Source organism: Carica papaya, chromosome 2, assembly GCF_054855325.1.
Source record: "Carica papaya isolate Zhongbai chromosome 2, ASM5485532v1, whole genome shotgun sequence".
NCBI classification, from domain to species: domain Eukaryota; kingdom Viridiplantae; phylum Streptophyta; class Magnoliopsida; order Brassicales; family Caricaceae; genus Carica; species Carica papaya.
In genome coordinates this window covers 8,722,506-8,734,877 of record NC_142310.1, presented here as the reverse complement: position 1 = coordinate 8,734,877, position 12,372 = coordinate 8,722,506, and the positions used below count along the sequence as shown (strand labels likewise).

General features: G+C 32.7%; 2 protein-coding genes across 19 annotated transcripts; one reads left to right on the top strand and one right to left on the bottom strand.

Annotated features, from left to right (window-relative positions):
- Positions 1-834: 834 nt before the first annotated feature.
- MGT3 (magnesium transporter 3) lies at positions 835-6,623 on the bottom strand. Of its 16 annotated transcripts, none has more exons than XR_002541481.2 (9): positions 6,343-6,622; positions 4,839-5,363; positions 4,309-4,379; positions 3,630-3,758; positions 3,166-3,513; positions 2,697-2,744; positions 2,425-2,593; positions 1,507-1,599; positions 835-1,434 (listed from the first exon to the last, which is right to left on the bottom strand). XR_002541481.2 is itself a non-coding variant. In XM_022054576.2 (8 exons), the coding sequence occupies exons 2-8, from the start codon at positions 5,269-5,271 to the stop codon at positions 1,559-1,561; spliced, it is 1,239 nt and encodes a 412-aa protein (XP_021910268.1). In that variant the 5' UTR covers positions 5,272-5,363; positions 6,343-6,622; the 3' UTR covers positions 835-1,558. The 16 variants fall into 16 exon arrangements, 6 of the variants coding, with proteins under 6 accessions (XP_021910268.1, XP_021910269.1, XP_021910267.1 ...); XR_002541483.2 differs by having other exon boundaries at positions 2,434-2,593; XR_002541480.2 differs by having other exon boundaries at positions 835-1,411; positions 6,343-6,621.
- Positions 6,624-8,812: 2,189 nt separating this feature from the next.
- On the top strand, positions 8,813-12,251 carry LOC110824194 (suppressor SRP40-like protein). Of its 3 annotated transcripts, none has more exons than XM_088213174.1 (5): positions 8,813-9,126; positions 9,277-9,394; positions 10,159-11,206; positions 11,543-11,749; positions 11,920-12,251. In XM_088213174.1, exons 3-5 carry the CDS (start codon positions 10,161-10,163, stop codon positions 12,092-12,094), a joined length of 1,428 nt encoding a protein of 475 aa, XP_088069300.1. In that variant the 5' UTR covers positions 8,813-9,126; positions 9,277-9,394; positions 10,159-10,160; the 3' UTR covers positions 12,095-12,251. The 3 variants fall into 3 exon arrangements, with proteins under 3 accessions (XP_088069300.1, XP_088069301.1, XP_021910457.1); XM_088213175.1 differs by adding an exon at positions 9,990-10,048 and having other exon boundaries at positions 8,813-9,394; XM_022054765.2 differs by having other exon boundaries at positions 8,813-9,394; positions 11,543-11,728.
- Positions 12,252-12,372: the final 121 nt, after the last annotated feature.

The window sequence follows — 12,372 nt, the reverse complement described above, 5'->3', positions numbered from 1 at the left end:
TGAAGGTGGTCTTTTATCCCAATTGCAGCATGCTTTAATGGAAGAATTTGTTTTTAGTTCATTGAAACCGGAAACAGAAAGACCATTTGTTGGTGAGTTATGGAAGCTGGATAATCAGTAGAGATTATCATAGTTTGATAAAAGAGTTGGATCAAGATTTTCCAAACAGACGGCTTAGAAGATTGAGACCAAGAAGCAAGCAATCATATCAGCCATTTGATTTTGAATCACAAGGTTTTCTTTTTACTTTATAATTTCAAATGATTTTGTTTACATAAAACGATAATATAATTCAATCTGAACATAAAATTTTTAAAATAAATCTATGTACCTTTTTTTCTTCTCTAGTTTACATAGATTCTTGTTACTAAAAGAATCATATTTATAACAAAATCGAAACTTATTTGATATTCTAAAAATACAAACTAATTATTTAAAAAATTAAAATTTAACAATTTAAATCAACATAAAATATTTAAAATGTTCATGCAATTTTCAGTGTGTCTAGATGAAATGCTGGTTTTCTTGTTAGGAATTTTTGTTGGTGTAGTTTCTGCAACGGTTGCTAATCAAAGAGAAGGGGATAACTTGAGAAAATTGTTGAAGCAAAATGAGAACTTAATTCAAGATTTACACTAGGAATCAGGATGAATGATTGATTGGCAGTCAAAAATCAGATCGTGATGGGAGGTTTTAGATCTCAAAGAACAGATAATCAAACCCCTGTCAAGAATAGCATGCAAGATGCTCTTACTGCAGATCAATGATAGGTCCCGATCAGAGTGCACACTTTCGGCCTCTGTTTCTGCTCAAGGTGAGGAACTTAACCCAGAATTTTCAAGATAAAATATCTGCTTTTATTCATAAACGAAGCTTCTTTAAATACACAAGAGTTTAAAAGAAAATTCCTACTTCTATGGAATGGATAAGAGGATTACATGAAAAATTAAATGCTGCTTAGTAGATGAAGTAGTGGAGCAGATCTCGGGTAGGCAGCTGAAGCTGGTTCTCCTGTGCCCACGATTCTGTCATGCTGCAAGGAAGACCGTTTCTTCAGCTTGGCATGATTTGCTCAAGGCATATAGTGGGTTGGGGATAGGGATCTGTTGAGATCTTCTGGGGATCCTATCAATCAAGAACTGAGTAAATCTACAAAATGTCAGGACAGAGAGTCATCTGATCAGATGGCGGAGAAGACAATGAGTAAAATTGAGGCAGAGCTTGAAGCTGAACTCAAGAGACTGGAAAGAAGCTTCAAAACTTCAACTTTGAGTAAAATATCAAACTATGTTGAGGTATTTTCATGAGTTCCATTACTGATATTAAGCTCCTTTTTCTTCCGGTGAACAATATGTACATGCAAAGCTTTCATGCGTACACATGAAATTAGCCTGTTCCTCTGATAGCCAGTCTATCACAATGAAAAAGCGCACTCTTTATGGTGCACATTAGGAAAAAGATTTAGTTTCTAATGAATATAACATTAACTATCCAAATAGAAATAACCTTTTATGCTCTGGAGTTTGCAGATGGATCCAAACATAGTAGCTAACGGTGATCAAAGAATAGACAGCCTCATTAAAGAACCTGCAGCTTCATCTGAATCACAAAGCAAATCAAAGTGGAACATCTTCCAATCAGATCAACACACCATATCATGCATTGTCGCCTAAGGAGCTGAGCTTGCATCTTCATAAGGTCATGCAATCTTACATTAAAATCACAAATTTTCGAACTTGAGACAAGAATTGAAATTGCCAGAAAACTTTGGAAAGCATAATCCCTCAAGAGAGACTTGTATAGCTTAGTAGAAGGCAGCTGAGTTTTATAGAAGAAGCTGATGTCAAAAACTTGGCTTACATGTACATCAGAAGTTGCATAAGGTATCCAATTCTCCAAACAGATTAAATACACATTTCTGTAGACCTACTATAGAACATTAACCATAATGCAAATAATAGACAATGAAGAATTGGGAATCCCACGGAAGTCAGAGTGAAGCAGAGACTGGGAAGCTTTTGCTAAAGCAAATTATGGGGGAGATCAGTTGGTCACAAGATAGTGACAAAAATAAAGATGATCAATAAGACTGTCTATCTTGCAATGTACTTCAACAGTATGTGAAGAGAATTTTTTATAAAGCTAACCTTGCCACCTAAAAATATCTGGAAAAGTGAAGATAAAGAGAAGATAAAGTTTCTAATAACCAAAATATGGCTTTGTTTCAGCAGGAAAAACAACAGAGAAAGCTGATCAATGAAAGAAAAGAAAGAGGAATCTGTGAACAGCGATACAATGAATTATAATTTCAATTTAGAAAATAAACATTGGTTTGCAAAGAATAATAATAAAGTCTAAATGCTTACAATGGGAAGACTTTTTTATGTCGAAAATAGAACAAGAAAGTAAAGTACAAGAACCCACAGATGACACCTGTGATAACCAGAACCCAATTAAATGCGGTTGGATAGTCAAAAATTGAGGCAGTGAAGTTCATTCCAAAGACTCCAGTCACAACAGCAAATATTGTAGCCACAAATGTTGCCGCAGTAAGAAGCAGCTCAAATTGGATTAGTTGGTTCTGAACATTACCCTATTTTTTAATCGACAAAGAGAATAACAAACTCCATTATTTCCCAAAATAAAGAAAAATAAAAGCATAGGAAAATATGTAAATTACCAAATCACTAGCTTACCAATTTAATGTTGATTAAATCTTCAGTATCGTCAATGTATTCTTTAAGCTTCATTTATTGAAAAAAAAAGGGTTCAATACTTACAAGATTAGGATCCAGATTATATAAGTAAACGTGTATAGGACCCAATTTAATAAACTGAATATGCCAGTGGAAAAAGAGAACATAATAAATTGCACCTATTAGATTTTAATTATAGCACACTATCGCTTCTTCCTGTTTGTTTTAACTCAAGTATCCTGCATATAGCAGTCGAGCAAGTCTTCTTTTCCTCTTTTCCTTTCTCTGTAGTAATTTTGAGATGTGAATCAATTGACAAATGCAACTAAATATGGTAAATCAATAATATGGCTTAGGACACCTTAGCAAGTTGTTTACCATTCTAAATCTTGAACAACTTGTTCACCATTTGGTATTGCAAAATATGGAAATCCAAAATGGAAAACTACATGTTTATACAATAGCTTACCGAGGATAAGTTGCTCAGGGTATTGTCAATAACAACAAAGTATGCTTCAAGTAACATCTCAAGTTGATCAATATTTTCTCCACTGCTACAAGAGGAACTCATGATGCTTCCATGTTTGCTTGAACTAACTACACTGCTAAAAGTCCTCTGCAATCTCTTTACCCCAATGCTTGAGGCAACTGGTGAAACAGGAGCAGATTTCGAATCCAGTCTATCCCCACCTGAAAAATCACTAGGGAGACATATGTCACTTGAAGCATAAACTTCCGACCTTTGTTTCTTCTCTGTCAAGTACATTTCAGCCATGTCACCGTCATCATCCATGAGATGTTCAATCTCATCTCGGACCTGAAATTTCAATCTAGAAGCTAACAAACAGAGGGCACAAACAGCAGCAGGATATAATTTTTTTTTTCTTAAAAGAAGCAGCCGGGTATATATAAGAGAGGAAAAATAAATTCCACCTTCTGAACTCGCTGAGTCAGAGCAAGGAGGTGACCTTTTAGTCTACGTACACGTTCCAGATTAAGAGTACTAATAGATGAAGCTAGTTCATCTAGTACTGGATATATCTCCATTCGCAGTTCTTTTGCCTATCCAAAATATGAGTAGCAAGAAATGAGCTGACACCATTTTACGTTCAGAATTCCTGTAATCCATCTAATTCTATCTGTAATTTTAGTATCTTGCATGAAAAGTATGTTCCGATTGAAAAACTAGACATACCCTTTCTAACCCTCGTTAGTTGGTCTTTCATAAACCGTGTTTAGACAGGTCAAGCAAGAGAAAAAAAAATCTGTGTAATATGAAGCTCCCGGCAAGAGAACCACACTTACTGAGTCAGAAAGTTTGAAAGAGGTTATGATCGAGAATGTGGAACTACATGAAGCTAAGCTCCCAAAAACCTGAACAAACGATTTGCTTAAATATGATTGCTTAAGCAAATGTGAACACCACCATAATATAAGTTGAGCTTCCCTTTTTTCCAATTATTTATTTAGGGGGCTAATGATCCTAAGCTACAATTAAAGATTCTATGTACCTAAATCTCCTCCTTTAAATTGCAGTGAAAAGAAATCAAGAGAGACAAGAAGAATATATGAAACACTATAAGGTTTGTTATGAATGTAGAATATAGCATACCTGAGAGTCCAGAGACGTGCAAGTTAATTCCAAAGCCAACTCTAGTGCTCTAAACTCGAATGGCAAGTCATCTGAAACAAACAAAAACACATTGACAGCAACTTAAACATTATATCATTCTATAAATCAAAAGTAAAAAATTTACACCAGACAGATTAGAATCCTAGCAACTTATTATTTATCATACAGAAGAAAAACTGCCAAAAGTTAGAAGGAACCTTTATAGTTGGAAGCTTTAATTAGAAGCACCAAATCCAGTAGAAACAGCAACTTCCTTATGCTTCTCTTAAAAACAGTCTATAAATATTGTCCTAGTGGTTTTCACAAATAATTTCCTTATATACTTTTGTCTTGAATACGTCAATTGGAAAAAAAAAATGAACAATAGAAAACATTAAACAAGGCTAATATCTTGTTACATCTAGAATTTCTTTTCTGTTCCTCTAACAAACTCAAATCTTCCCTTAAAAGTGGCACCAAAAGCTTTTGAGGCCATTAAAGCCACCAGCAAGTAATGTTAATATCTTTACCAGCTTGATCCTTGTTTGACTTAAGGCGCTTGCAAAATTCTGATTGGTACTGAAGAACACATCCATCTAATGAATTCATCAGGATAACCTCATCGGCTGTAATTATACACCTGATCTGTTCAAGACTGACCACTATAGCTTTCTCACGTCCCAAAATGGTAGAAGGATAAATAAATAAAGGGTCCAGAAGCCTTAGATCCCTGGCAGGCAAAGAACAATGCTTCATTATGGTACCTTTGTCAAGCTCCAAAATCTTTGAGTTCCCATTCTCATCAATTTTTATCCAAGAACGACTTCCATGCCCCCTCTTCTTCAGGCTCAGTAAGCCAGTTCCACGATTCCCATGACCTTCAAAATGAAGCCTTCCAGCATCATGCAACGATGTGGGTTCAGATCGATTGGAAGGATGAAAAGGATTCAATAATTCTTCCATTGGATTTTGATTTAATCTTCTTTTGGTACCAGGCCAATATTTGACAGAGAAATGATTTCATCAGTGCACCTGTATTGGTGCAAAATGCCACTCTGCAAAAGCTACAGCCTCATTTAAAAGAAGTGATAATAGAATGAAACTGAAATCACAACAACTGATATAGTTTTTAGTATTGGTTCTTGAGCATTTATGAAGCAAAACCAGAAGGTTAGATTATACAAAAGCATAATTCATTTATGAACTAAAAGCAGACCATTTTCCCCTTCTTTACTCTGATGTTTTTGGTATGTTGTAACTAAAAGCAAATCTCCTTTTTATGCAGCAATTAATTTCCAATAAGTGAACCAATCCAATAAAAAATGTAGGCTACTTTGATATAAATGAATTTCATTTACATAATTCAACCGCAAATCACAAGAAGGAAACATTACAAAAGAAAAAGTTGAACTCCTAGAGAATTTCCAAATAGAAATTAAGGTAATAGATTTCAAAGTTCACCAAAAAATATAAAAAACAAAATAATTGGCATTTGGAAACAATGTTCTTTTTCTTCAAAAAAGAGAAAGATATACCATGTAAAGAAAAAAGAAAAGATCTTCCTTCTCCATGAGTTAATTGTTTAGTTTACACCAAATCACTACTACCTTATCTAATAGAGTTGGGATTTAAATTTATACACCGGAATAAACAATATCAGTGATTTCATATTTATCCAAATAGGAAATTATCAAAACAAATCCAGAAACCACTCATCCACTAATCGCAAAAAGTAAATTGATTCAACAACTCAAAGACCAAATGTAGAACAATCTTTAAGTGAAAAAAAAAATGTTCCACCATAAAGATAAAATAATCGAACACCCAAAACAGCTAGATGACATATCTATAGAGACAATATCCTCATCATATTCACATATAAGCAGGAATAAACAATTATATAAAACCCATTACCCCATTTCAAGTTTACTGTATAATCAACACAACCCCGAGAAGCCAAAACCAGTAAACCGCAAATAAGGTGACCAAACCTCGGAACAGAATAAGAAAATATCCCAAAAAAAACTAAGCCACCTTTTAACTTCGGATCATCTTCTGAAACCAACGCGCGAAAGCTCCTGTTCCATTATCGAACCTGAAGACGTGAACAGAGAGAGAAATTAATAAAAATGGGAGTGGTTTGATTTATTCCAGGTGCCACCATGAAAGAACCCGTCAAAGAGTTTTTGCGTGCTTCAGTTTTCTCCTACTCTCTTAAGCATGCCGATCTCGTGTCACTCCACTTTTCAACTTTTGGTGCATTGTTGGTGATTCTGTAAGATACTTCAGCAAAATCAAAATCAAATAACCTTTTTAGGAAGAGATATAAAAATCATATTTTGGCAAAATCACAACCACACACGTTTAATTGCTGCTCATGCAGTATATAAATGGGCCTGGCTCATCCATCACTTGGCCCAGCTCAAGATAGTTTTTACATTTCAATTACTTTTCTTAATAATATTGTATATACATAATTTTGTGAAATTTGAAAAAAAAAAACCAAAAAACCAAAATCTCTAACTGGTGCATGTTCAGCTGGGGCAGATCATATTTAATGGTTGGACTCTTCTGTCTGATACTATGTCAGCAAAGTATCTGGGAATTTTCATTTTCTGTAAAGTGCTCTTATTTTAAAAAGAAAAAAAAAATCTAATAAAATAACTCTAACTATTATATTTAATTCGTTCTTTAATTAGATAATTAATATTTCACATCCTTTCTCAGTAGGGTGGGGTCGCGGGTTTTTACGTTGCTATCAATTCAAGTGAAAATTTTTATTCCGTCAACCTACTCATAATTAAATTGATCAAATGAACTTCAAGATATTAGCTTGATGATATCTTATAAAGTAAGAGATTTAATTACGTATAGATATCGAAAATTTAATTTTTAATTTTATAATAGATTAAGTTAAAAATTAAAAAAAATGAAAAATTAAAGATAATTATAATCATTAAATTATAAATAGAAGTGTTTTTTTTATCTAAAACTTCATAATTAACAAGATATGAAAAAAAAAACATTTTAAAATACAAGTTTGAGAGAAAATTATATTCCTAAAATTCTCTATTTATCAGTTTAGAAGACTAAGCTACAAATTTAATTGTAAGAGTATTTTTTTTATTAATTTAAGTATATTTCTGTTTATATATGACTGTGTATTTTTTATAAAAAAAAAATTATTTGAATAATTCGTAATGAAATAAAAATAATTATATTTTTGGATTTAAAAAACATAAAATTAATTCAGTTTGATAAAATTTTGCTTCTTAGAGAGAATACTTCTTATGATATATTAAAATTTAGTAAATTTTATGATTATAATTTTATTTATAACATTATTAATACTAACTTGACCTCATATGATATATGTAATTTTACATATCATATTATTATTACCATTTTATATTATTATGATTATACATAGTAACTGTAATAGATAATTAATTATTATTACTAATTTATCATTATTATGATTCTCATCAATAATCTCATTAATATTATCATTGATATATTAGTATTATTATTATCTTATTTCTTTTTTTTTTCCTCTTTTTTTTATATGTCTAAAATTCATGTTCTTAAATATAGTCCGTAAATATCTTTTATTAATTTTCCGAACGAATGTTGCCATCACACCCCTCCATAATGGATAAATTTTTAAAATTTACATACAAATTACTAACTAAAATAATAAAATTACATTATATGGTAGATGCCTAAAACTTTCATATTTTGTACCATTCAACCCCAAATTTTTTTATGAAAGACCAATATAAAAATTATTACTTAATTTTTTTATCAATGGAATCAATAGTAACTCAATTTTTATTAAAAATAAGAAAAAATTAAACGTCTAAAAATTAAAAATAAAATTTTTATATTATTTACATCATTCTGATTGTAAAGATATATTATATTTTTATATTTTATAAATAGAAAAAAAAATACATGATTTTAAAACTCTTATATAATATACAACAAATTTAAGAAGATTATTAACGATTTAGAATTACGATTAGTTCTTTAATTATTTTTTATTTTTTAAAATAATTATATCAATAAAATAAATTATATTAAATAAATAAAATAAAAAATTTAATTTTACCTTTTAAATTTCAAATAGGGTTCGAGTTTCTATTGGGTTACATAATAACCTACACTAAGTCATAAACTCATTTTTAAATATTATAAGGTAAACGAACGAATCTTAATAAAATTAAATTACATAATTAACCTAATATAATTACATTTAAAATTATAATTTATCCTATTTTAGTAATCATATATTTTTAATGAAATGATAATCACGAATTTTTGCAGTTGACTCATCCACCAAACACAATTATCACAACTATATTTTCCTGAACTTACAACCCGTGTCAGGTTTTCAAACTAATTTTCCACAACTAACCAATAGAGAAAGGCCACGTCAGCACGTCATGCGCTTCCGCATCTCAGTAACCGCTATATTACAGGAGAATAGTAAATTTTCAAAAAAACCTACTTCAGTAACAGGAGTAGTTAGAGATGGCGCGAAAGGCAGCCATAGTTTGTTACAAAACAGAACCAGAAACTCCGAAAGTACCGCTACGCCTTTGCTCATCAGATCTTCCAACGACAAATCTTCAGAATCCCTCTTTCTCTCTCTTAAGCTTTATTTTAATTTTTCATATAAAATTTTCAAATCATTCTTAGCTGACACAATTTTCTTTTTTTGGAGCAACAGCTAATATTTACGATAAAGATATGAGATTATCTTCGTAAATAAATCTTTCATTTTTTTTTTTGAATTAACTGTCTTCAAATTTTCAGGTATATTTTTTTCTTGTTGACAGTTAGGTTTTCTGGGGGTTCTCATTCTTGGTCTCATTTCTACAATTTTTTTTCTTAAATTTCTATTTTGTAGAATAATGGTTTCTTTTTTTTTTTTTTTTCTTTTTCTTGTTTGTTTTTTATTTGTAGATTGAGATTTTGAGGCACAAGCGAAGAATTGGATCGCCGCTTGCACCTACGGCGAATTTATTTTAGGTGCTTGATGATTAGGGTTCTTTGGAACCCTAAAGGTCATTTCATGTTTTAGGTAAGTCTCTGTGCTTTCGATTAGAGACATTGATGATTACGTTTTCTTGTTCTTCCCTCTAATTTTTCACTCGTTGCGTCCACAATTAAGAAATTGAATGGAGAAAAACAGAACACGATAGATAATTACACAATGTTGCTCCTTTATGGGGAAAGATGGAGGAAGGTGGTTAACAAATGTTACATGAACATCTTTTGCTGAATTATATTCTAATTGGAACAACATGATTATTATTATTATTATTATTATTTTGTTGAGGGAGAAGGGGGGTTTGTCTATACCGTTAACGCTGTTAATTTCACACAGAAGGTATAAATTTATTGGACATGGATATAATTGAAACATTTTGAGCATGTGATTGTGATTAGAAAATCTACTGCAACACCAATGAAATGGCAATGTTTAATGATCTAATAAGAAGAAATTTTTTGCTCTGGTGAGTCATATGGAATGGTAAAAGAAGTAAACTAAGCCAATTTGAATTGAAACGCTTGTTGCTGACAAATTTTCTCAGAAACTTTTTGTTGGGATGATAAGATATTAGTGTTTATGCTTATATTTGTATGTTAAAGAAAATTTCATCTGAACCGTGCAGCTTTTAACTGATATGGCTTTGCAGACACTTCATAACCACAACCCTTCATTTATCACCATGTAATCACAAGCATCACTATACTTGCTTTTGCTCCCTCCACTGCAATTAACTAGCTTTTTTCTCCCTTTAAAATTTAAAATTTGAAACACAAGCCTGTTAATTTTTCCAGTTATGGACTTGGCACATGCGGGTGGAAGCGGTAATAAGTCAGAAAGACATCTGAAATTTGTAGACAGGAGTGGGAGTAGTAAAAACTCTTTAACACACTTTGCATCTGCTGTTACTTATGAGAAAGGAAGTAGTGAGCATTCAGAACCGTTGTCGGGTGTCACCAATAAAAAGGGAAGCAGTAACCCTTTTGAGATACGTACAGGGATTCTTGACAAATTGCGAAGTAACAATGATTTTGGTGCACAGCCTGAGTTTATCAACGGGGCTGAAAACGGTAATTATTCAGAAATCATAGATAGGAAAGATAGCAGTAAGCATTTACCAGTGCATTCAAATGCTATTATTGGTAAAGATGATGCGGCGTCCCCAACCAAAACGTTCAGATCATCATCTTCTTCATTTTCATCTTCAATTTCATCAGCTTCATCACGAGAAGATCTATTGCAGTTGAATATAGATGTTCTGCGTTCCAGCACATCTGCTACTTCTCCCCCAGCACGTCAGGAGAATACTGCCGGAAATTCTATAAAATCAGAAGAATCAGACAATGGGTTTTCGGGTGCGACATCGTCCTCCCAAGTTTCTGTTGTCACTCATGAATCTATTGGCCCCACTCCATCACCAGTACAGTCCCCTTTAGTCCAAGTGATGGACAGGTCAGGAAGATTTGATAGAATTTCATCCTCTGTTTTTGAAAGAAGTAAATCTGTAAAGGAGTGGAGTGTTGCTTCAAATGAATCATTGTTCAGTATTCACATAGGAAACACGAGTTTCTCCAGAGATCATTTTATCTATACTGAATCACAAAAGTCTGCAGAGTGTATCAAATCTGGTGAATTGATTGATTTCAGCCCACCACTTCCACTTCTGGAATCAGGGACTGACAGGAAGAAGGATCAGATGGAGAAGATTGGAGAAACTAGACTGTTGGATAATACTATCATGGATGCAACAGGACCTGAATATGTAGAAAGCCGAAGCCCTCCAATAGTATCCTGGGATTCCTCAAATATTTACAATAATTCTGGTGGAAGTTCAACTGGCAGGTATGCTGCTTCTTTTCCACTGTCAGTTCATATCATATTCTCATTTCTTCAGATACTCTATAGTTGCATGTTCGGTTTTCCATTTGAATGTGTAATGTAAAGAAATATAGATAGATCTGCTTTATATTAATTACATGCAAATGTATAATTCGTACTTGGACATGGATACTTAACGGATGTTTTTGTTTGTATATGAGTATCAAGTATCACTAGATATGCCTCTTTGTTATCTGTTGTTTCCATCTTATTTCGTGCATTTTAATTGATTATGAGTATTACTTATTTATATAATCATGGGATATGTATTGACAAATATGAACTATCAAATATTTTCAGCTGCTGCAGAAACAAGTGTGCATGGCCATCGTGCCACTGTTTTAGATGTAGCTGGGTGTTTTGCTGCTGTCGATGGCCAAGCTGCTGCTGTAGATTGCCAAGCTGCCATTGTAGATGGCCAAGCTGCCACTGTTTTAATTGTAGTTGGGCATTCTGCTGCTTTTGGAATTGCAGAAGAAAAAGACGGTATTGTAACTCATCTCCCATGTATGTTTTTTTCTCTTTTTTACCCCATCTCTTTGTTCTCCTTCTGAAGTACGTTTTCAGTTCGTCTAATTTTATCATTATGTGCATGTTATTCATATTGTACTAATTTATTATGTTCTGTTAGTACTAGCTGTGAAGATATCAATTTCATGTCATCCTAACTATTGCAGGTTGGCAAAGGGATCGACAGGTGGTCCTGTGAAAGAAGATAGTGAGGAGCAGAATCCGAAATCAGCCTCCAGAGCAAGTTCGGGCTTAGTGACTAATAAATGGTTTCCTTGCCTTCCTTTTTGCTCACGGTGTTGTTCCCGCTGTTGTTTTTGCCATTATTGTTATTGTTGTTGAGAATGAGTCCTATGGAATTCGCGGGTCTTCACTGATCCCTGTACATATGTTTAGAAATGAGTGAGCAAATATGGGATGTTTATACAGTTCCCTTGCTATTTTTTACTTGATGTCAAAATGCAAGGGATCTCACTAATGAACTGCCATTTTGTTTTTATTCTTACACCCATCTCAGTGGTATATTACAACCTAGTTTTAGGTCATGGGGAATGGTTTATTTGCCTCGTAGTTTTTGCATGCTTTTTTTCATTTCGTCTCTAAGATAGCTTTATAAAATG

Excerpts from the sequence above, each read along its gene's own strand:
- MGT3 (XM_022054575.2), bottom strand. The coding sequence starts at position 5,271 with ATGGAAGAATTATTGAATCCTTTTCATCCTTCCAATCGATCTGAACCC. Across the intron at positions 4,380-4,838 it reads GTCAAACAAGGATCAAGCTG|ATGACTTGCCATTCGAGTTT; the intron begins GTAAAGATATTA and ends TGTTTGTTTCAG. Across the intron at positions 3,759-4,308 it reads GCACGTCTCTGGACTCTCAG|GCAAAAGAACTGCGAATGGA; the intron begins GTATGCTATATT and ends TATTTTGGATAG.
- LOC110824194 (XM_088213174.1), top strand. The coding sequence starts at position 10,161 with ATGGACTTGGCACATGCGGGTGGAAGCGGTAATAAGTCAGAAAGACAT. Across the intron at positions 11,207-11,542 it reads GGTGGAAGTTCAACTGGCAG|CTGCTGCAGAAACAAGTGTG; the intron begins GTATGCTGCTTC and ends AAATATTTTCAG. Across the intron at positions 11,750-11,919 it reads TATTGTAACTCATCTCCCAT|GTTGGCAAAGGGATCGACAG; the intron begins GTATGTTTTTTT and ends TAACTATTGCAG.